This window comes from Heloderma suspectum, chromosome 5, assembly GCF_057233095.1.
Source record: "Heloderma suspectum isolate Gila_16-S chromosome 5, 16-S_ref, whole genome shotgun sequence".
Classification (NCBI taxonomy): Eukaryota; Metazoa; Chordata; class Lepidosauria; order Squamata; family Helodermatidae; genus Heloderma; species Heloderma suspectum.
In genome coordinates, this window is record NC_139462.1 from 199,807,930 (window position 1) to 199,829,046 (window position 21,117).

General features: G+C 41.5%; 1 protein-coding gene across 1 annotated transcript in view; it reads left to right on the plus strand.

The window, feature by feature from the left end:
* MALRD1 (MAM and LDL receptor class A domain containing 1) overlaps positions 1–21,117 on the plus strand; it is a 439,175-nt gene that overhangs the window by 155,904 nt on the left and 262,154 nt on the right. The window contains exons 23-27 of the mRNA XM_084860474.1: positions 3,411–3,567; positions 8,382–8,492; positions 9,898–10,111; positions 13,954–14,201; positions 16,389–16,677. Coding sequence (XP_084716600.1) covers positions 3,411–3,567; positions 8,382–8,492; positions 9,898–10,111; positions 13,954–14,201; positions 16,389–16,677 — 1,019 coding nt within the window. The remainder of the gene's footprint in view (positions 1–3,410; positions 3,568–8,381; positions 8,493–9,897; positions 10,112–13,953; positions 14,202–16,388; positions 16,678–21,117) is intronic.

Sequence of the window (21,117 nt, forward strand, 5' to 3'; positions counted from 1 at the left end):
TGCCTGTTAAGACTGAAATCCAAGACATACTTACTTCCATGTAAACATGCATAGAATTGCACTTAACTCATTTTTATAATCTTGCCATTAATCATACAATTCTGTATGTGTCTACTCAATGGGGCATTTCCAGGCAAACGAGTATTGGGATTCCAGTCGGTCCTTCCTCTCTGGCAGGTACCAGAGGGTAGCACTGGGAGAGGAGGTTTCGGACCCGTGGCCACTCACTTGTGGCCACGATGCTATTTAACATCTATGTGAAGCCGCTGGGGGCTATCATCAGGAGGTTTGGGGTGCGGTGCGCCGGTGTCATCAATATGCAGATGACACACAGCTCTACAACTCGTTCAAATCTTCACCAAGATTGGCCGTAGAATCCCTGTCCAAATGTCTGGAGACGGTGAGTGGCTGGCTGGGGAGGAATAAGCTGAAGCTGAACCCTGACAAGACCAAGGTACTTTTGGTGGGAGACAAGAGGAGTTTGGGGGATGATGACCTGGTGTTGAATGGGGTACAGCTACCCTTGAAAGACCAGGTCCGCAGCCTGGGGGTCATTTTAGACTCCCAGCTGTCCATGGAAGCTCAGGTGTCAGCTGTGTGCCAGACAGAGCTGTAGCAACTCCATCTGATACGGCGGCTGTGCCCATACCTTCCCAACCATCTGCTCCCATCGGTAGTACATGCCCTGGTCTCCTCTCGTTTAGACTACTGTAATGTGCTCTACATGGGGTTACCCTTGAAGATGGTTCGGAAGCTGCAGCTGGTGCAGAATGCGGCGGCTCGCCTGATTACAAGCAGCCACTGGCAAGATCACATCACTCCAGTGCTGAAGGGGTTGCACTGGTTACCAGTTGTTTTCCGGGCCAAATTCAAGGTGTTGGTTTTGACCTTTAAAACCCTATATGGTTCCGGCCCAGCCTATCTTAAGGAGCACCTCCAGCAACACCAGACAGGCCGCTTAACAAGATCAGCCTCGGATGGCCTTCTCTCTGTCCCATCAGCCAGGACAGCTAGGCTGGTGAGGACGAGGGACAGGGCCTTCTCTGTGGTGGCCCCCACTCTGTGGAACTCCCTCCCTAGGGAACTCCGCCATGCCCCCTCTTTAATGAGCTTCCACCGGGCATTAAAAACGTGGTTGTTCAGGCAGGCATTTGGGGTGGGTTAGGGTATTTTTTATAATGTTTTTAATGTAGAATTTTATTGTTTTAACTGTTTTGTTGTTGTACAACGCCCAGAGTGGCTGGGTGACCAGCCAGGTGGGCAATTAAATAAATAAATAAATAAATAAATTTAAAAAATTGTCATCTTTTCTGGAGTAATCGTCAACATTTGCAGGGGGAAGAAACTGTAACTGTAAGCTGATATTACACTTCCTTTTCAATAAAGATTGGGAAGTACATGTATAATATTTTATGGCTGACAGTTTATTAACTCTCATGATTAATGCTTCCTTTATGAAATACCTGATTTCTGTCCTTGACTCTATGGTTGACTAGATCCATCCCAATGCTGACGAATGTTGATATGGCTCTATTTTACCCATTATGAATCATATGTACCACAGGTACTCCAATTATCACATAAGAATGTCAGTAAAAATGACAGAGAGCTGACTACATTCATCTATAGAGCATTTCATTTTGGGAATGTATTCTATATATGCTGGGCTGCTAAGCTGTTTTAACAAATCCTCACCCCAAAAAAACCCTAGAGGCTTTTTTTTTACCCAAATTTGATCTATGATTTCAAATCTGCTACACCATTCAGTTAAATATTTCTGTTTCAAAGTCTGCTTCTTACAAATTGTTTACTTGTTCTGTGATAGCTCATGAAACATCAAGGAAATCTGGGTGTGAGACTTTTCTAAAGTACGTTTATGGATCAAAACTAAACTAAGGAAGAAGGGGCTGGGCATATACCTATGTAGGAGACACGAAGTATTGGCTTTACTAGAACTTTACTAGAAGTGTCATACTGAAAACTGATTCAGTAATACCAGGCTAGTTTAGTATTTGCTAAAACACTTCACAATTCTGCCGTCTTTTATCTGACCTGGAATCTAGGAGAGGGGTTAGGCTGAAAGACTTGTCCAAGGCTACCTGTTGAGCTTCATCTTTGAATAAGGTTTAACCTGAATCTCCAACATGAGCATCCATTGTTACATCACAATTAGAACTGTTTGTTCTAGACAAATATATCACTCCTCATACAGATTCGATTTCCCCCACCTTGTGCAAATCTAGTCAGATTTGTACCACCAATGTACAGGAGGACAGCATCAGCAGACTCAGGGGAAACCTGAGGTTTGTAGGGGTACAAAAATCCTAACGGTGGAGAACAGGAAAAAACAGCCAAATGATAACTCAATGCAATGTGTGGTTTCTCTTGCACCACACAAGATGCTCAGTGGTGCCGGTCAGTATGTGAATCATTGCATCAGTGGCTGTAAAGGGAACTGAGGTGTCAAATGATAGCTCATCTGTTCTCGGAAGCTAAGCAGGGTCAGCCCTGGTTAGTTCTTGGATGGGAGACCGCCTAGGAATCAAGCTTCCTGCACTGAGCAGGGGGTTGGACTCGATGGACTTGTAGGCCCCTTCCAGCCCTATGGTTCTATGATTCTATGTTATGTTTCTGTGGCTTCATTTAAGAGCCCCTTGAAAATCACAAGTTCCACATCATTATTACTATTGATTATGTATTTCATTTCTGTGCCTACCAATAGCCAAAGCTATTGGGTAGTTCAGAAAAAATACACATCACAATACGAGATAATAAAAGCATAATATCAAATCATAATAATAAAACATACAAAATTTAAAATAATTCAAACTGCTAAAACATTTACAATAAAATACTGGACCTGATAGAAACAGCTGACATAAATGCCCCATCATGTGCATATGGCACCAAATGCCTGGGAGTAGGGAACAGTCTTAACCTGGGGCCAAAAACATGACAGTGTTGGCACCAGGCAGGCCTCAGTGGGGACAGTATTCCATAACTGGGGAGCCACCACTGAGAAGGGCCTTTCTCTTGTTGCCACCTTCTGAGCCTCCCTTGGAGGAGGCACTTGGAGGAAGTCCTCTGATGTTGATCATAGCTTCCAGGTAGGTTCAGGTTGTGAGCGGTGCTCCCTCAGGTACTGTGGTCCTGAGCCATGTAAGGCTTTATAGGTTCATTATGTCTCCCCCCTCCCTTTTATTTTTGCTGTCTAGGTGTGTTCATCTGTGAAAAGAGAAATCACTACCTTTTCAATAGTTACGTTTTTTAAAAAGATTAGTTAAAGCATCCTTTAATTTTAGAGATGGATTTTTTTTATTTACAGATCTGACCATTGCTTAGCCCTGTTCATTTTTTTTTTTTTAACCAGTAACTTAATTCATTCCACTTGCTAATTTCTCTCTTCACAGGGCTACTAAAGGAGGCTGGTACCTCTATGCTGACAGTTCTAATGGAGAATTTGGACATACTGCTGACATTATTACCCCAGTAATTTCTCTAACTGGACCCAAGTGCAGGCTGGTGTTTTGGAACTATATGAATGGTGCAACAGTGGGTTCTTTGAAGGTACTGAAAATACAATTCATAGAACTTTTGTAAGAATATTCACTCCCTGCAATATAATTTCAGTGAAGAGCGGACTGGTAATATTGATTTCGGCACAATATAGTGGACTGCTTCCTCTCTTATGGCCCATCAGCTAACAGTACTATAATCATAGTTACTAGAGAGCATCTATTATCCATGATCCACACTGTGACTGAAAATCCACATGGGAAAGTGAGCTCAATGGTTGCTGAGTGACAGTGTAACTCTTTTCTCTCGGATAGTCTTTCAAATCCAGCGCTGAGCATTTTATGAATGCTACATAAAACCTTTCCATATGGCCTTGCTTCTGCAGATTGAAGTTAATCTGGAACTGAGTTGGAGATTATAAATATCTGTCTTTTTTATTTTAATTGTGCTTAATGGGATAATAAATGTATATTAATCTATTTTTATCTATCCTTGATTCTTTAGGAAAGGGAAAGTTGTATCCAGTGGTGGCTTGGTGCTAGTGGAAAGCACTTCCGCTGGTATAGGGCAGGGCACTTACTTTCGCTGATTCCCCATACCCACTTCCACTCCTACATCCCATGAAAAGCAGCTCCTGAGGATTGGAAGAGCCACTGGAACGCTATGGGATATGGCGCAGGGGATACAGGAGATATGAATGATCACCAGAAATAAGGTGCCCTGCCTTACATGAGTGGAAGCACTTCTCACTAACTCAGAAAGACTAACCGTATAAATCTCTGAAAATAATAAATAAAGATATGCCACTGATAGCACTTGGTGCTCCTGATGCAATTTTGATCCCACAAAACATAATGAAGTTGGGGAAGGACTCTGCTGCCCCACACACCTAGAGTAGGTTGCTGATGTAACGTTTCGTTTGTAGCTTCTCACTGTGGCACAACAGATGAGGCAGCAGCACCACAAAACCAGGTTGTCAGCTTTTTCTTCCTATGGAAAGGACAACTTCCCCAATCCAGCAAAGGAAATACATTTCTGAAAGCATCGTCTGCATGTGGGTACCCTTATTGAATTGGGAACCAGACCTGTAGATTGGATGTCAATGTCCATAAACACATGCATTGCAATGAGCTTCGAGTTGTGGAGCATCTGACCCTAGACCATTCACACAACACAGTAGCCCCTTCATTCATTACTCACTCGAAGGGAGCTTCACTCATTGAAGGGTCTGCAGGGCCACACCACTAGCCCTGCTTCCAAAGCTGTGTGGCTCCCTCACCCCCCACATCCATGGACTGAGCATTGATGTCTGTAAAAGAGAAGCCTATGTGTGTAGGCTTCCATGGGACCAGGAACTTCACATAGGTGGTGATACAGGTATGAGTGTATTTCCGACTTAGTTCTGCCTTGGATTTACAGATGGGAACATTCATCTTGGGCAGCACACATGTTGTACAGAACTCTACTGTTGAAAGGGGCCAAGAACCCTTTATTTACCCACAGTGAGGCAACTTTGAACTCTACTTTATATTCTAAAAAAAGAAATCCAAAAGTTAAGGAACAAGCTCCATTGAACACTGTGGGATTTACTTCTGTATACATATGAATATAGGATAATAACTGCAATAATCATCCTTTTGACTGTGTGATGTGAACATAATGTGCTATATGAGAAATAGCAATAAACTACCAACCAGATATGGTAAATAAAAATATTTTGGTTTTCCCCTAAATATTACAATCTGTGCAGGGAGTGTCTCTTATGTTACATCCATAAAATGGGTGAGATAGTTGTTGTTCACTCCTCATGTATATAATGCAAGCAGTAAGAATGTTTTATTTTATGTATACTGCATTTTCACAAATCTGTGACTATTAATATTCCTTGGAATAATGGCAAATAACTAAACTTGTGTTACATGGTGCTGTGACAGAGAGATTATTTAGTTTTTCAAAGAAGGGAAATTTAAGCAGAAATAATGTACACATAATAGTGTTGAAATATTGAAGAGGTTTTTGCATATTTGTTTCATGACCTAGAAGGAAAATAAGTTTTACAGTAAAAGCTTGCAGCTGTAATCCAAAACCTGATTAAGCTGAAATGCCTGGGTTTATGTCAAATCGATGTAAACTGAAGTACTTTCATAAAAAAATACTTTAGATTGCTGATTAAAATAAATTAAGATGCATCATGAGATGTCTAATGTCACTGGAAGAAAACTGGATAAGAGAGAGATCTTTTGGCATGTTTCAGAAAAACTCAACATAATGTACCCTGCCTCAGCTGCAGCTTCCTTGGGGTGATTCATACTATAACATTGGTCACCTCTGGACGATCATAGCTTGGCTTTTTCCTCACAAGCCTTTTGCTCATGCATCGAGCACCTTCTTTCCTTCCTTCGCAGGAACCATGCTTATAGCAGGAAATATCTAAGTAACCATAGTTTCCTGTTTCATCTGAACCAGGAAACTGTGGTTACCAGCTTTGAAGCAAGCCGGGATATTAAACCACAACTTGAAATTTTAGATCCTGGTTTGTTCTAGTCCTGGTAACCGTAATTTCCTAGTTTGAATGAAATAGGAAACTATGCTTAATTACAGGCTTTCTGGTTCATTTGTGGCTCGTGCAAAGAGAAGAGCAAAGAGGCTCTGTGCATGAGCAAAGGGCTTGTGCATATGATAGTTCAATCCAGGCCACAGAGTACTGTTTTCAGGCAAAAAAAAGAGGGCTTGCAAAATGTTTTAAGGCTCAATCCTATGCATGCTTAGAAGAAAAATGTCCTACAACTCCCAGCATGGCTGGCTGGGGCATGCTGGGAGTTGTAAGACTTTTTTATGTCTATATATGCATAGGACTGCGCCTTTAATTCAGAGCAGTTTTGCCAAGGATACCACAGGAGCAATTACCCTGTCTCACCATGAAGATATCAGCTTGTTGCTATCTTATATTTGAGACAGTTAATATGCTGCATTGGGTGTGATGCATTCCCACTCTTGAACACTTCAAGACAACTTTTATATTTCTTCTCTCATTGTGTCTGTTAATATACCAGACTCCTCTGTCATAGTATGAAAACTCCTCCATGCAAAGAGAATGGTTATTTTATTGTGCCATGTTATATGCAACTGGGAGATGATATCCCAGTGCCCCATCTTCCATAAAAAGGAAAAAACACCTAGACTGTCCTAGAGTTGAGATTGCATAACATTATGGCTGGTGATAAATCCTGGAAAGGAAAAGCATTTCTGGGAGCTGGTGATGTATAGTTCTGTCAGAGCTGTCTAGAAACATGATTTGACATACATCACCATACATCTCCCAGTGTTGTCAGTTTGGCTCAGTTCAGACACTTTAGGTTCAGTGAAGCATGTTTAGGATAGTTGGCTCCTGGGAAGGACCTGTCATAATTCCATGAATATTTACTGAGGCAAGAAGCTAGGAGAACCCTTCCTGCACCTTCTGCAGCTCAAACGAAACAAGAACTCCGGAATTAGATTGGAAAAAAAGTTTTTTTATGCAAACAACTGGATGTTTAATGTACTGCTAAATTAAATTTAGTTTTGAAAACTGAATGGAGTTATACCATTTTTTTAATGTTCTGGAGATTAGGATGGTTTTACTTATTTCGTTGGCATAAACCAATATGACTTCTTGGCCAGTGTCATCACTAGTTATTCAGACCAGTTGAAGGGGAAATTATCAAGGCTTGCTTATACCAGGGTTGCTATCCTCTCCCTTCATTACACACCTATCCCTATCAATAATAGGGTTCTAGTCCCCACTCGGCCATGGAAGCTCACTGAGTGACTTTGGGCCAGTCACAGACTCTCAGCCCAACCCACCTCACAGGGTTGTTGTTGTGAGGATAAAATGGAGAGGAGGATGATAATGTAAGCCGCCTTGGGTTCCTTGCAAGAGGAAAAAAGGTGGGGTATAAATGCAATACATTTAATTAAAATTAAAATTAAATAAGAAATTGCAGAGAATTTCAGCCATGCCCCATATAGATTATCATCAGCCATACATAAGCACATACTCAAGCGTCCTGCTGGATCAGACCAAAGGTCCATCTAGTCTAGATCCTGTTTCCCATAGTGGCCAACAGATGTCTACAAACAGGGCAGGGAGGCAATATTCCTTTTCCCACTGATACTCCCAGTAGCCTGTATTCAGTAGCATACTGCCTCTGAACCTAGTATATAGCAATCTCTCTATGTTTTCCTAAGGAACTCTACCCACCAGTGATAACAACTCTACTTCTTTTCAGTGAGCACTTATCACAGGATGAAAGAGAAAGAAATAAAGAGAGTCGGAGAACTTCAGAGGAGACACTTTAAACTCATTTCAGTCTCTGACTGAGACCCCATTCACACATGCCACTAGTGCTAGGGGTGTCACTTCCCCATAGTGAAATTCCTTGTCATTGTGGGGTGTATCCGAATACTGGAGCCAAGTGTGAAAGGCCAGTTCTAACCAAGACTACAGTGACTGGTTCAGAAAGACCAATATGATTGGCTTTGCCCATGTGGTTCTGGTGTTCAGACACATTCTACAGAAGAGTGGGATCTCACCAGGAGGAAGCTGCTAGCACTACATACGAACTGGATATGTTAAAAAAAAAAAAAGCTGGTGTGAATTAAGAGGTTATTATTTCAGATTGTGGGAAAGCCTGACTGTGAACATACCCCCTGCTCAGAGAATTGCAGGATTGCTTGCATGAAATTGTTATAATGATTTCCTTTGATGTGGCAATGAAACAAGGAGCTAATTTGAAGAAGTCAGTTTACTGTTTGTGTTGTGATCTGCAAAACATAAGCTGTTAATTAAAAAAAGTATACTTTCACTGGAAACATTTCTTTTCTAGGTGCTCAGCAAAGTGGGAAACATGACTTCTGAACTCTGGGCTCAGAGTGGTCCCCAGGGTCCCCAGTGGAACAGAGCTGAAGTATTTTTAGGCATCCAGTCTTATTTTCAGGTGTGTCTAATTTAGTTTTCCTACAACCTCACTTAAACATATTCATGCTATTTAAAATTCTTGTTGCACACTTCATAATGCTTAAGACACTGTTGCACCCTGAAGCAATAAAATCAAAATGATGTCGCTGCTGGAGACTGGAGATTATTTGTTAATGGCACATAGTAATACGGAATGGAGACAGAAAATGATGCTCTCTGTGAAATCTCTTACTGGAACTGACTGCTTCATTGTTGCTTTATGGTGTCACGGCCTTACCACCGGGAGCAGTATCCCCATCTTATTAAAAAGGGGTACTTTGGTGACTGATTTTCAGAACTCCTTCATCTCCTTAGTCACAAAAATCTTGCATGCCAGGTTCTTTCACCTTTCTGTTCTTTGTTGGTTTGTTTGTTTTGCGCGGCAGAATAACTGTGATTTTGTACTTGACAAATTTTCTCAGTTCATGAATGTCTGGCCGTAAGACAGGGGTAGGCAACATTTTTGGGCCCGTGGGCACATTTGGCGATTTGAGAAGCTGTCCTGGGCACCATCACAAGATGGGTGCACTACAGATGAAAGCATTGACTTGTGCCCACCTGTCATCTTCTTTTTCCATGACTGTCTCTGAGCTCACATGTGGCCCAGAGGCATCCGTGGGAAAAGAAGATGGGAGCAGCCAGAGGCCCTAACTTTGATTTGAAGTGATCCCAGCTCCCAGTAGGAAATTTGGTTATTTAGAAAAAAAATAAAATAGGTGGGGTAGCTCAGAACATTCCCACCAGTAGAAGTGTGTGGGGCAATTTCCCCCATTTTCCCTTTCCCCTGAACCCCCCAATTCCACCTCCCACACTGGTCCAGAGGTCCCCCCAAGCTTCTACAGAAAATGGGGGTGGGCTAGGGGGCTCTAGGAAGAGGGGGAAATAAAAGAAAATTGTCTCCTACTCCTTTGTCCAGTGGAATTTCTCCACTGGATCAGAAGTCTTCCATGGTCAGAAGGAATTCTTCTGTTCGAAGGAGGCAAAATCTGGATCCAACCCATAATTTCTTTGTTTATTGGAGTTGTCCACCAGATTTCAGTTTTCTTATAGCAACATAGGAAGTTGCTTTCTACTGAGTCATACCATCAGTCTTTCTAGCCCAGTATTGTCGACACTGACTGGCAGTGGCTTTCCTGGGGTTTAAGGCAGGAATTTTTCCCACCCTACCTGGAGATGCCAGGGATTGAACATGGGACCTCCTGCATACAAACGAGAAGTACACAAAACAGGTCTTCTACCACTGAGCCTCAGCCCCTCTCCTCTTTGTGCTTCGCATGAGGCATTTCCACCATTACCATATGAACCACAACTTTGTCTATATTATTAGAGATGCCTGTTCATATCAGAACACAGCCACTTATATTATTAATTTTCACATTGCACAGGTTCTTTTCAGGACAAATCGGGGCATCAGTTATGTGGGAGATGTGGCAGTGGATGATATCTCTTTTGAGGACTGCTCCCCTTTGCTGATCCCAGACAAAAATTGTACGTCTGAAGAATTTACCTGTGCCAATAAATACTGTCTCCCAAAGGATAATCTTTGTGATTTTGTGAATGACTGTGCAGATAACTCAGATGAGAGTCAAAGCATTTGCAGTAAGTATGGTGGTTCCATCTTTTAATGAGCATGTGGTGGTTTTACACTTTAATGAGTAGCAGTTATCATGTCTCCAATGAGTTATTTAATATAATAGCTCTACTGCCAGTTTATTAGAAATGTGAATGAAAAGCATACATTAAGTTAATAAGCTTGAAATGTTGCTTATACTGGGTTCTCTTGCAGACATACACACACACACAAACTCAATCACCCAGATTTCTCTCACATACACTGTGCTCATACTCACACAAGGGCTGGCCTGACCATAGAGGAAATTTGGGCAACCTCCGGGGTGCCAAAATCTCCTGTCTTTGCTTTGTAAATGTCTTGGCAAAACAAAGCTGCTACTTACGATTTAGGATTTAACCACTTCCTCAGGACCTGCTTACAGGTGAAAAAAGCAAGTCATAGAATAATAGAATCATAGAATAGTAGGAAGGAAGGGGCCTACAAGACCATCGAGTCCAACCCCCTGCTCAAGGCTAATCTACTAGTGATAGTGCCCAGGCCTCTGGAGATTCTTCATTCCACATTATTTAGAGTGCAGTAGTGGGGTGGTTAAGTTACTTTTGGGTGCAATCCTATGCACATTTAGACAGAAAAAAGGTCCTACAACTCCCAGTATGCCCCAGCTAGCCATGCTGGGTGGGGTACGCTGGGAGTTGTAGGAATTTTTTTTTTCCTGTCTAAACATGTGTAGGAGTATTGTTGTTGTTCAGTCGTTCAGTCGTGTCCGACTCTTCGTGACCCCATGGACCATAGCACGCCAGGCCTTCCTGTCCTCCGCTCTCTCCCGGAGCGTGCTCAAGTTCATATTCATTGCATCAGTGATGCTATCTAGCCATCTCATCCTCTGCCGTCCCCTTCTCCTTTTGCCTTCAATCTTTCCCAGCATCAGGGTCTTTTCCAGGGACTTTTCTCTTCGCATTAGGTGGCCAAAGTATTTGAGCTTCAGCTTCAGTATCTGTCCTTCCAATGAGCAGTCAGGGTTGATTTCCTTTAGGATTGACTGATATGACCTCCTTGCAGTCCAGGGGACTTGTAAGAGTCTTCTCCAGCACCACAGTTCGAGTGTAGGAGTATGCCCTTAGTTAAATTTAAAAAAATTAAAAATAGTATCCTGGTCACCTCTTCAGCATTTAATGTGTGGCTCGTGTGCTGCTCTGTCTGCAATAAGGCACAGTGCCGACTGGACCACAGCAACATTTTCCTAAGGCAGCAAGAAAACCAGCACTTGGACCAGCCCTGCACACACTTTTCAGACAATTGGGTTTTGGTGCAGTGAAAACACAGTTGACTTTCACATTATGTGGACATCAGCTATCATCCCTATAGACTGCACCTATGTTGTCTGTAGCTTGTCCATTTCCCCAGTTCTGGAAAGGCTTGCAGGTGCAAGACCTGACAGCTGGCTGGCTATTCGCAGATGCCTCCAGCCCTAAAGTATCTGTAGCTTCAGCAATGGTCTGGCTCTGACTGAGAACATATATAGAAGGTGGAGGCACTGCTCCTTTCTGGTTCTCAGCCAGGCCCCTTGGTCTCCAGCACATCCTCCTCCTCCCCCCGAGCATAAGCTCACCAGGGATGGACAAATCAGTCTCTTTCCGGCCTATGTCACTTTCATATGTGTTCACGCATAAGGACTCTCTGCCCCATTTTCACATTAATATCTGATCTTTTTAATCCACACAAAAATGCATCTAAATACATATATAATTATGTATGTTTGAACATACTGTCTCTCTAAAAATGCACTTTAGAAAATGCATGTTGATATCCTTTTGAACTGAGAAGCATGACATCCAGTGAACAGCTACATTCTGATCTGCACATTAGTCTGGGAAGTGTAGAGCAGGTCAGTCTGAACTGGAATTTGCAAAGCCTGAATTCCTCAAGCCTCCCTAGTGCTCACCTGGTCTAATTGCTGGTGTCTTACCATCCAAATGGTTGTTCATTTGAGGATTCGCCTCTTCCTCTTCACCCTGTTTTGGAACCACATAAAGTGCACCACCAGAAATACTTTATAGTCATGTGGTGCAATTTATGTCTTGGGCAGAGTAAATATATTTTAAAATCAAAAAGGTGAAAATGAGCTTATGTATTCATAGGAATTCATTCTGAACAGAAGCAAACTAATAAACTATTTATTGCACCTTAAACTTGACCACAAGCTGGGTTTCAGCTAGTTAAAAGGAAAATTAAATTGTACATTCCTACATTTGCTGTTCACTCCAGTGGCCAACATTTAAATGAGCAAAGGGCTATGATTCATGCATTTTTAAAACAACTTTTACAGTATGAAATTTCTTGGAAATAACTAATATCCCTAGGATCTTCATGCACTTTCAGCGCTCAAGCGTAAGAAAGAAAGATAAAACAACAGAGGGCACAGGGATCAGGATAAGATATGCCACACAAATAATGTATCCAGGCCAAAGGGAGATATAGGGGATATACAGTATCATCCTTCTTACCCAGCAAATTGCAGTGTGGCGCTCCCCTAGTATTTACAGGACAATGAAACAAAATCATGCCGATACATGTTAAATGATTCAGGAATGAATACCTTAAAAATATACTAAATTCATAGAAAGCGTTCATATTGAAGACATTGAGTTTAATAAATTAAAATATTTCATTTTAAGATGGAGTTTCATTTGAAATAAGATAAAAATGCAGCCAAAGAAAAGGAAGAATTCCACATAGCAATTCGACAAGATCATCAATTAGGAAGAAAAAGGGAAGGAAACTCACTGGTTACTGTTCTTAGGATGTCACTCATGGGTGAACGTGTGGGACAGTTAGAGTAAAACTGTGTTACCTTGAGACTGCATAGCTGAAGTGGATGCACACTCTGCTCTCTTCCACTGGCCAGGAGCCGAAGAACCACTGGCAGGCTCCACCTCCTATCTTGGAGGAAGAACGCCATGGCAAGAGAACAAGTTGCTATAGCATGACAAATAAATGAAATAAATACATAAATAATAAAACAGATCCCATCCTGTGAAGCCATTCCGGCCATCTGCCCTGTGAGCAGGAGACGAAGAAGCCAGCGAGGTGAATTGTCACCATTTCTTTCCCCATCTGCTGCTGTTTCACCAAAAATGGACTTGGGCCCTCCTCCCCACACAGAGCCTGTTCCAGGAAAGGAAGAAGAAGTAACGTGTCATCTTGACCATCTCTTCAAATGCCCCTTTTGGTTTTGGTTTTACAATTCATAGATAGATAGATAGATAGATAGATAGATAGATAGATAGATACTTATTTTTGGAAGCCACTCTGAGAGCCTTTTTGGCTAAAGGGCAGGGTATAAATGCCATAAATAAATAAATAAATAAATAAAATATAAGCATGAGTTGGATCCTGACTTGCACTTCCATGCATGGAAGAGCTCCTTCTATTCACAGAGGAAAACTGGGATCTAGCAGAAACTTCCCACTGGAGGAAGGGGGGTACAATGGTGATGTTCTTTCTTTCTTCCATTCTTCACCCTATAGTCCCCAGGCCCACCTCCCACACTGTTCCAGAAGGTTTCCCAGCCCTCCAGAACAATATGGGAAGTGGCACTGGGGACTACAGGGTGAAGGCAGAATGGGAGAAAATTGCCACCCTGCCCCCTTCCTCGAGTGCCAGTGGGACTCTGCTGACTACAAGTCTGGATCAAACCCAATGTCTTTGACATTCTTGTATACTTTTAGGGGATTTATGCTACTCCAGTTACCACTGTGCAGTTATTCCTAAGATGGAGAATATGTTTATTATGATGATGCTAGTTTATGCATTTTGCATTCTTTTTAAATTTAAAACACTTCCAATTTTGTTGGGTCTCTTTTGTCAGGTATTTCTACTAGGCGCTGCGATTTTGAGTTTGATCTTTGTGACTGGGAACAAGATCAGAATGACGACTTTGACTGGAATCTCAGAATTGGAGGCATCCCGAGAGCAGGCACTGGGCCAATTGCTGATCATACCTTGCAAAAACCATCTGGTCATTACATCTTTATAAAAAACTCCTTTCCTCAGTTGCCAGGGCAGGAAGCCAGAATTTCTAGTGTGTTAATAAGCAGAAAGAGCAAAAAGTGCAAGGTATGTGAAGGAATGTCTAGCAGGAATGACAGAAATTAATTACTAATAATTGCAAGAATTCAACATCCCTGAAGCATCCCTTAGAGAAAATATACCTTGTTCTTTCATTCAGCTGAATACTATTGTAAGGCAGTATTTTGTTGCTCTCAGTTTAGTTGCTAAAAAGGTGAATGGTTTCTGTTGAAAAATTCAGTTGTTTGAATGAAATGAAAGACTTACATGGCATTAAAGTCTGGATCTTGGCTGCCTGGAGTAGAAAATGCCTTATAATAAAAATGTACTGAATAATTTGCCTACCTCTACTATTGAAATTAAGCAGGGATACACACATATTTGAATGCAAGAGAGCATTAGTGCAGTTAAAAATGACATCTGGATTTTTTCTAACATCTGGTAGCAAAAGGCAAGTAAATGTTTATTTTCCAAAGACAGACAATACATTTTTTGCACTTGTTGTTGCAACTTCTACAACAGGGTTTGGCAGACTTTTAACTTGGTAGAGGATCTACTTTGGTGTTGTTGTTTTTTACTAGGACCTTGAGGTTCCCAACCAGAGCCAGATGAAAAACAATGGTATGGGTGGAGAGCCACACGTGTAGAATAGAAGAACCGCTCAGCATATGCTCAGCCCAGGAATTTGTTATCAGTACAAACCTTCAGTTCACCCCCAAATCCACTCCTGATTTTCCCCTAGGCTGTTGAAGCCAAGAAGGCTTAATGTAGAAGAGGAAAATAACTTTTGGTTGGTCTTACTATTAAACAGTTGGGAGTCAGAAACACTTACTGATGATCTACTACAAATCCCCCATGTATCTACCAGTAGATCCTAATGTACTTTCTGCCCATAACTGTTCTAAGTAAGGATGGCTCTTTCCAAACTTTGAGAAAAATGTGTGCATCAAACTTGACATGCATTTTTGTGCAGATTTCTCCTAATACATCCATTTTTGTATGCACTTTCGCTCAATATGCACATTTTCCAAGCAATTTTCCTAATACCATGTATTTATGAATGTTATTTTAACTTAATATACACATTTCTGTGTGCACTTTACCCAATATATAAGTGTTTGCATGCATTTTTTATTGGAGAACTTCACTGCAAACTTCAGATTTTGCAAGAATTTTGAAGGAAAACTGGATTTTGGTTTGCATATTGGTTCAAAAGTGCAAAGTTCACAGTAAAATGCGAACAGAGTCAAATTTCTCCCCCATCTCTAGTTCCAATGTACAATGGATAGTGCTTGTTCAGTATGCCACTGAGGTCATGGAACAACCTCTCCAGAAAGTTTTGCTGTCTCCCATCTTAGAGCCAAATGACACAGTATGCTAATTGTGTAGCATGTAGCTCAGGTGTATCTTTTTATTTACTCTAGAGTAAGCATGCATGATCCTGATTTGGATTGGGACTCTCGTACTCTGGAAGAGGAAGATTAAACCTTCCACCTCCACACACTGTTTGCTTCCCAAGGTCCCCCCACCCCATCTCCTGACAAAAGGGAAAAAAGTCTTCCATTGACGCCAGTGGAGGCTGTATTTAAAGTTTTGGCTGGTCGTTCTGTTAGTCTTTGCTGTTTAACTAATTGGGACTGCTGTGTTTTGCTTGTGCTAATTCTTAATTTTTTTAAGAGATCTCTATTTTGATTTGTTTTGTTGATTTCCTAAATTTTGTTAGCCACCTTGGGGTTTTGTAATTCAAAGACAGGATATAAGGGGTAGTATCCAATGTGGGCCTTCTGCAGGAGGCGGTGCTCATGGGGCCCCTGCCCCTACCACTGGTGGCCATGATGTAGCACTCCCAGGAGGAAGCACCGAAACACACCAAAATGCTTGTTTCTGTAAGGGGCAATTTGCGCCCATTCCAGAAATATGCATTTCCGCTTATTATTCCCCCCAGAAGCGCTACATCGCGGCTGCCAGCAATAGGGGCCACCCCACTGAAGCCGCCTGCATCCAGGGCTGCCTGTGCAAAGCCCGCATTGGCTATTACCCAAGTATTTTAATAAGTAGTGTGACTCCAGTACACTTAGTAAAACTCTGTTTAAATTCTTCTTACTGACATCCTCTTCTCATGCAACAGTTTTGAGTCTGAATCTTCTTATATGAAATTAAAACTTGGCTTAACTAGGAAGGGAGCCATATTTAATGCCACTGCTCCATCTTTACTACTACTTTTCTTATTTTTAGATCATATTTTATTACCACATGTATGGAGCCAATACTGGATCGTTAACGGTCTACCAAGTGACAATATCAAATCCCAAAAAAGTTATCTTCAGTCTGTCTGGCGATCAGGGAAATTTCTGGAAAAGAAAAGTGTTGGCATTGGAGGCGGATGAGGACTTCCAGATAACCTTTGAAGGGCTTGTTGGGAAAGCTTACAGAAGATACATAGCCCTCGATGACATTGTGTTTACAAGGGAATGTTTACCATCCTCGTTCTTACCAGATAAACCTACGGAATTACCCACAACAGGTAATTACTTCAGTGGGTTTAGAAATATCTCTTCTTTGTTTACATTGGTTTTCAACAGTACATAATTCATGACACCTAACTAGAAATGACTGTGCTTTGATGGGATGTGTACATTGTAAAAATGTGTAAATATATTCAGTTTTAAAACAGTCAGAGAAAAGGGAGGGGTCCTTTTAACAAACAAATTGTGCCATCACTTGTGAATTTGTACATGGGCATGGTTGCTTGAAGGTTCCCCTTTTGCATCAGTGAACCTCCCCAAATCCCGATTACTGCAGATAATTCTAAAATATTTTACATGAGAGACATTGACCCAGTAAGTGACAGAATACTACAAGGTATGTCGTGTGTGCAGTAGAGCTGAGATAAGTCTCTTAAAATAAGGAGCATATTCTGATTCTGTGCTGGAGAGAACAGTGTCCAGTTACCCTTACTTCTGAGTCATTGCAGTTCATAGCTGAAGGCACAGTATTTTAGTGACTTCTCCTGACCAAACACCATCATCTTAGTGCTAATGAGTTTATACTTCAGGAAACAGAAAAATCTTAGCTATGTATACCTAAGTCAATGCATGGGCAAGGATATTCTCTGGGCCAAGCTCTAAAATTCTTGTTTACAGCACTAAGTGGAAAAACACTATAAATATTTTTAGACCATGATCTAAAATGCAGAGAAAAAATAAATAGCTAATGACATTGGACTTGGATCCTTAGAAGCTTGCAGCAGGGGACTTTCCCATCCCTTCCTCCCCCCTGCACTCCGCAAAAAGCTCCAGAGGGTTGGGGGACCCTCCAAAACAGTGTGAGAGGGGATGCAATGCATGGGGACTGCTGATAGAAGGAGACATTACCCAAAATTGGTCAGAGGCACCTTGCATCTTGCATAAGGTCAGTGGAGGCTGGTGGCTTCGCACCTTGGATAGCATTTTTAGGGTTCTGACTGAAACACTGAGCGCATTCATTGCCCCACTGACATTGGAGCCACCAGTCACCACTGCATCTGGTGCATCTGGCTGATTTTAAGAAATTCTGTCTCCTACTGCAGTTCACTGAGCCCCATTCCACACTTTTCAGGAGGGTCCCCTGATCCTCTAGAGAGGCATTTCAGGGGCACACGGGGAGGAAGGGGCAGGAAAGATTCCCTTTTGCAACCTTCCTTCCACTTACTGTTCACAGGATCCAAGCTCTCTGCAATATAAACATATTTTCTCTGAACATCCTACCCCCATCCACCACCTACCCATTAATTCGTGATAGCTTATTTCTCTCTGCTTTCACTCTAGGTTGTTGTTGTTGTTCAGTCATTAAGTTGTGTCCGACTCTTCGTGACCCCATGGACCATAGCACGCCAGGCCTTCCTATCCTCTGCTCTCTCCCGGAGTGTGCTCAAGTTCATATTCATAAAACCCCTTTAAAAAAAAATCTTGACAAATTACATAATGATTTTAAACCCATTTCATTCAGTGAAACCTTTCTAGTAGGTGTGCTTTAGGATCACAGTCTCAAAGAAATAACAGTGATGGTGATTACCAGACACATTCCTCACAATTTACTGTCTCTTTTACAAGTTATTTCTTGTTATGGAGAAGTACTGAAGCTTGGAGGCATGGGTGTGTTTGACAGGGAGCTGTGTCATGTTATTTCTCCCTTGGGCTTTTATTTAGCATATCATTCTGATATGGTGTTAAGCTGCACTGAGGATTACGAGAATTTATTTTCTTTGCTTTTTAAAAAACAAACCTGTTGCTATAAAGACTTCAAACCAAAGTTCTATGCTCTGGAGATATATTTTTGGCCATGTTCACCTTGCAGCTATAGGTAGTTGCAAGTCTCTTGGGCTACTTTGAAAATTCTAAAATCTATGCTTTTGGACAGTGAAAGCTTTCCAAATCTGCTTATTAGCACACCAAAGCTATGAAAGCCTGACAAACATCGATGTGGGACCATTCCGTTTCTGTGGAATAACCAAGGTTTTAGTCTGCAAAAACTTTACCAGCTCTAAACATTTTCCGATTAACGGAATCGTCAAGATTACAGGAATCTTGTTAATCCCATTTTTCCCTACTCTTAATCACCTGTCATGATCTGGTGCTCAAATTCTGCTCTCCAGAGTTACAAGGTCAGTGCTTTTAATGCAACTTTCCCTTGGAATTGTGGAGAGCCAATGGGATTAACTGCACTAAAGACTCATATCTCTTTGACCTTTATTATGCTGAGCGGAGTGCGGCATTGGACAGGAAACTGTACAGCCAACAAAATTCAGCTTAAAAATGTGGCTTTCTGTTTTGTTTCACCTCCCTGCTATAAAGTTTGTCAGCCAGCATTGGCTGGTTTTGTTTTTTTAATTAAAGAGTATAATGATGAGAAAGTGGTGAATAATTAAGTTCTACAAATTGAGAACCTATAACTCCCTGCCTCTCCCCATTTATTGAAAACCTTAGAAAACTTTATCATAGATACATTTCAAGTAAAATATATCTTTCTGTCTTCATTAGAGGCAGGTGATGATTTCATTTATCTTGCATGGCATTCCTGCTGAGGAAAAGTTACCTTACACTTAAAACACACCAGTCATAATTTATTTGTATTTCTTTATTTGTTATATTTGTTAGTCACTTTATAACATACATTCTGTAAGCAATATATAAAATCAAACATAAAACCATTTTATTTAAAAACGATAAAAATACTGTAATTAACAATAAAGTTCAAATTCTACATAAAAGGATAAAACAAATGCCAGCACCAGTAACATTTAGTCACATAAAGGTGCAATCCTATGCATGTTTAGACAGGAAAAGTCCTACAGCTTCCAGCATTCCCCTCCCATCCGTAGTAAATGAACAAAATGAAAAGCACCAAAAACAGAAACAACGAAAACAGTCAGCAATCATCCTCAACAGAGATTGATAATAAAATGAAGTTAACATTATGTTTAAAACGCCTGGAAAAATAAATATATATTTTCCTGTTGCTGAAAAGGCATTAAAGTGGGTGCCAGGAGAGCTTCTTTTGGGGAAGCATTCTACAGATAGGAGGCAAAAGTCCATCTCCCTTGGGAGGGGGCCACCTTCTGGACTTCAGATTGACCTTTTAGAGTGCTTCAATATATAAATATATATCCCACCCCCCTTTCTCTCTCACACACAGAGCATCATTATTTGTTGGCTTTGGAAATCAGTGATACCTTCCTCCATTTTCCAAAATAATTAAGGCTGCAAACTTTAACGTGTTTACTCAGGAGAGTAAGCCCCATTGAAATCAGTGAGACTTACTTCTAAGTAAGAATATTCAGGATGGAGGTTGTAGAATCATGAGGTGTTTAGACTGCAGGTACAGTATGGCATTTTTTTAGTTCTTTCCAGTGCAAAATAAAATTAAAAAATCCCTGCAAGTCAACCAACACATCAGGAAGTAATGTTTTAACCCAATCTGCTTACTGATGTACTAATTTTCTACTTGCAGGTAGGTTATTTTTATTTGGTTGATTTTTGTCCAGGGGAGCATGGAGAAATATGATCCAGCTCTTCAAGCAGTACACGCCATTCTTCTTCTAATATACTTTTTGTACTACAGTCTATTCTACTATCTCAAGGCTCCACCACCTCACTTGCTCCTCATTCTACTGTAGGTTTAGACCAGGCCCTACCAGGGCATAGAGTCAGTGTGTCCTTTACTCCCTCTTCCAATACTATTCTTGACTGTGATATGCCACAGCAGCATCTCCCACTATAGCTTGCAGTTCTGTGGGGGATTCAACAATAGTGGAAGGTTTCCTGTCTATGTGTGCTAAAGGCCATAGTAGACATGACATTATTCATGCAATTAGCAATTGTATGAAGGGCATTTTTGAAAAAAAATTGCAGGCACTGGAGTAGTGGAGGCAGGCTGATCCAGATCAGGACTGCAGCGGGGGGCAAAGGGTTAAGCCGCTCCCCTTATTCCAAGGTCCCAATCTGAATCAGATCCCGCCCTGCCCCTCCGTCCCTGCCTGCAGTTTACCCTTAAATAAAAGGACGTTCATGCCATTGCTAATTGTGCGAATAGCACCTCGTCCAATTTGACCCTAAGGCTAGATGTAGAAATACAAGGAGGTAAAGAGAAAGAAGTTTGCATGCAGCCAGAATACAGTGTAGAAGAAAGAAACAAAGAAAGAAGAGTTTATTTGACTGTGGGCAGACTGCCTGATATATATTCTGTGTACATGACCCCATCAGGAAAGGCTGTGTACATGCTGTGGTAAGGAGTCAAACAAGCAGCAGAGGCAAATCATCTGTGGAAAGCAAGGACGTCTGGGTGCCAACCGTGAGCAGCACTGTTGAAGGCAGTCAAACATGTAAAGTGGCAGAACTAACACAGAGCGAAGTGTAGCTTAGAGATGTCAGAGAATTCCGCCACGGATCTCGGTGAGGCCAAATGCCAGTGCATTCGGCCCCCCGAA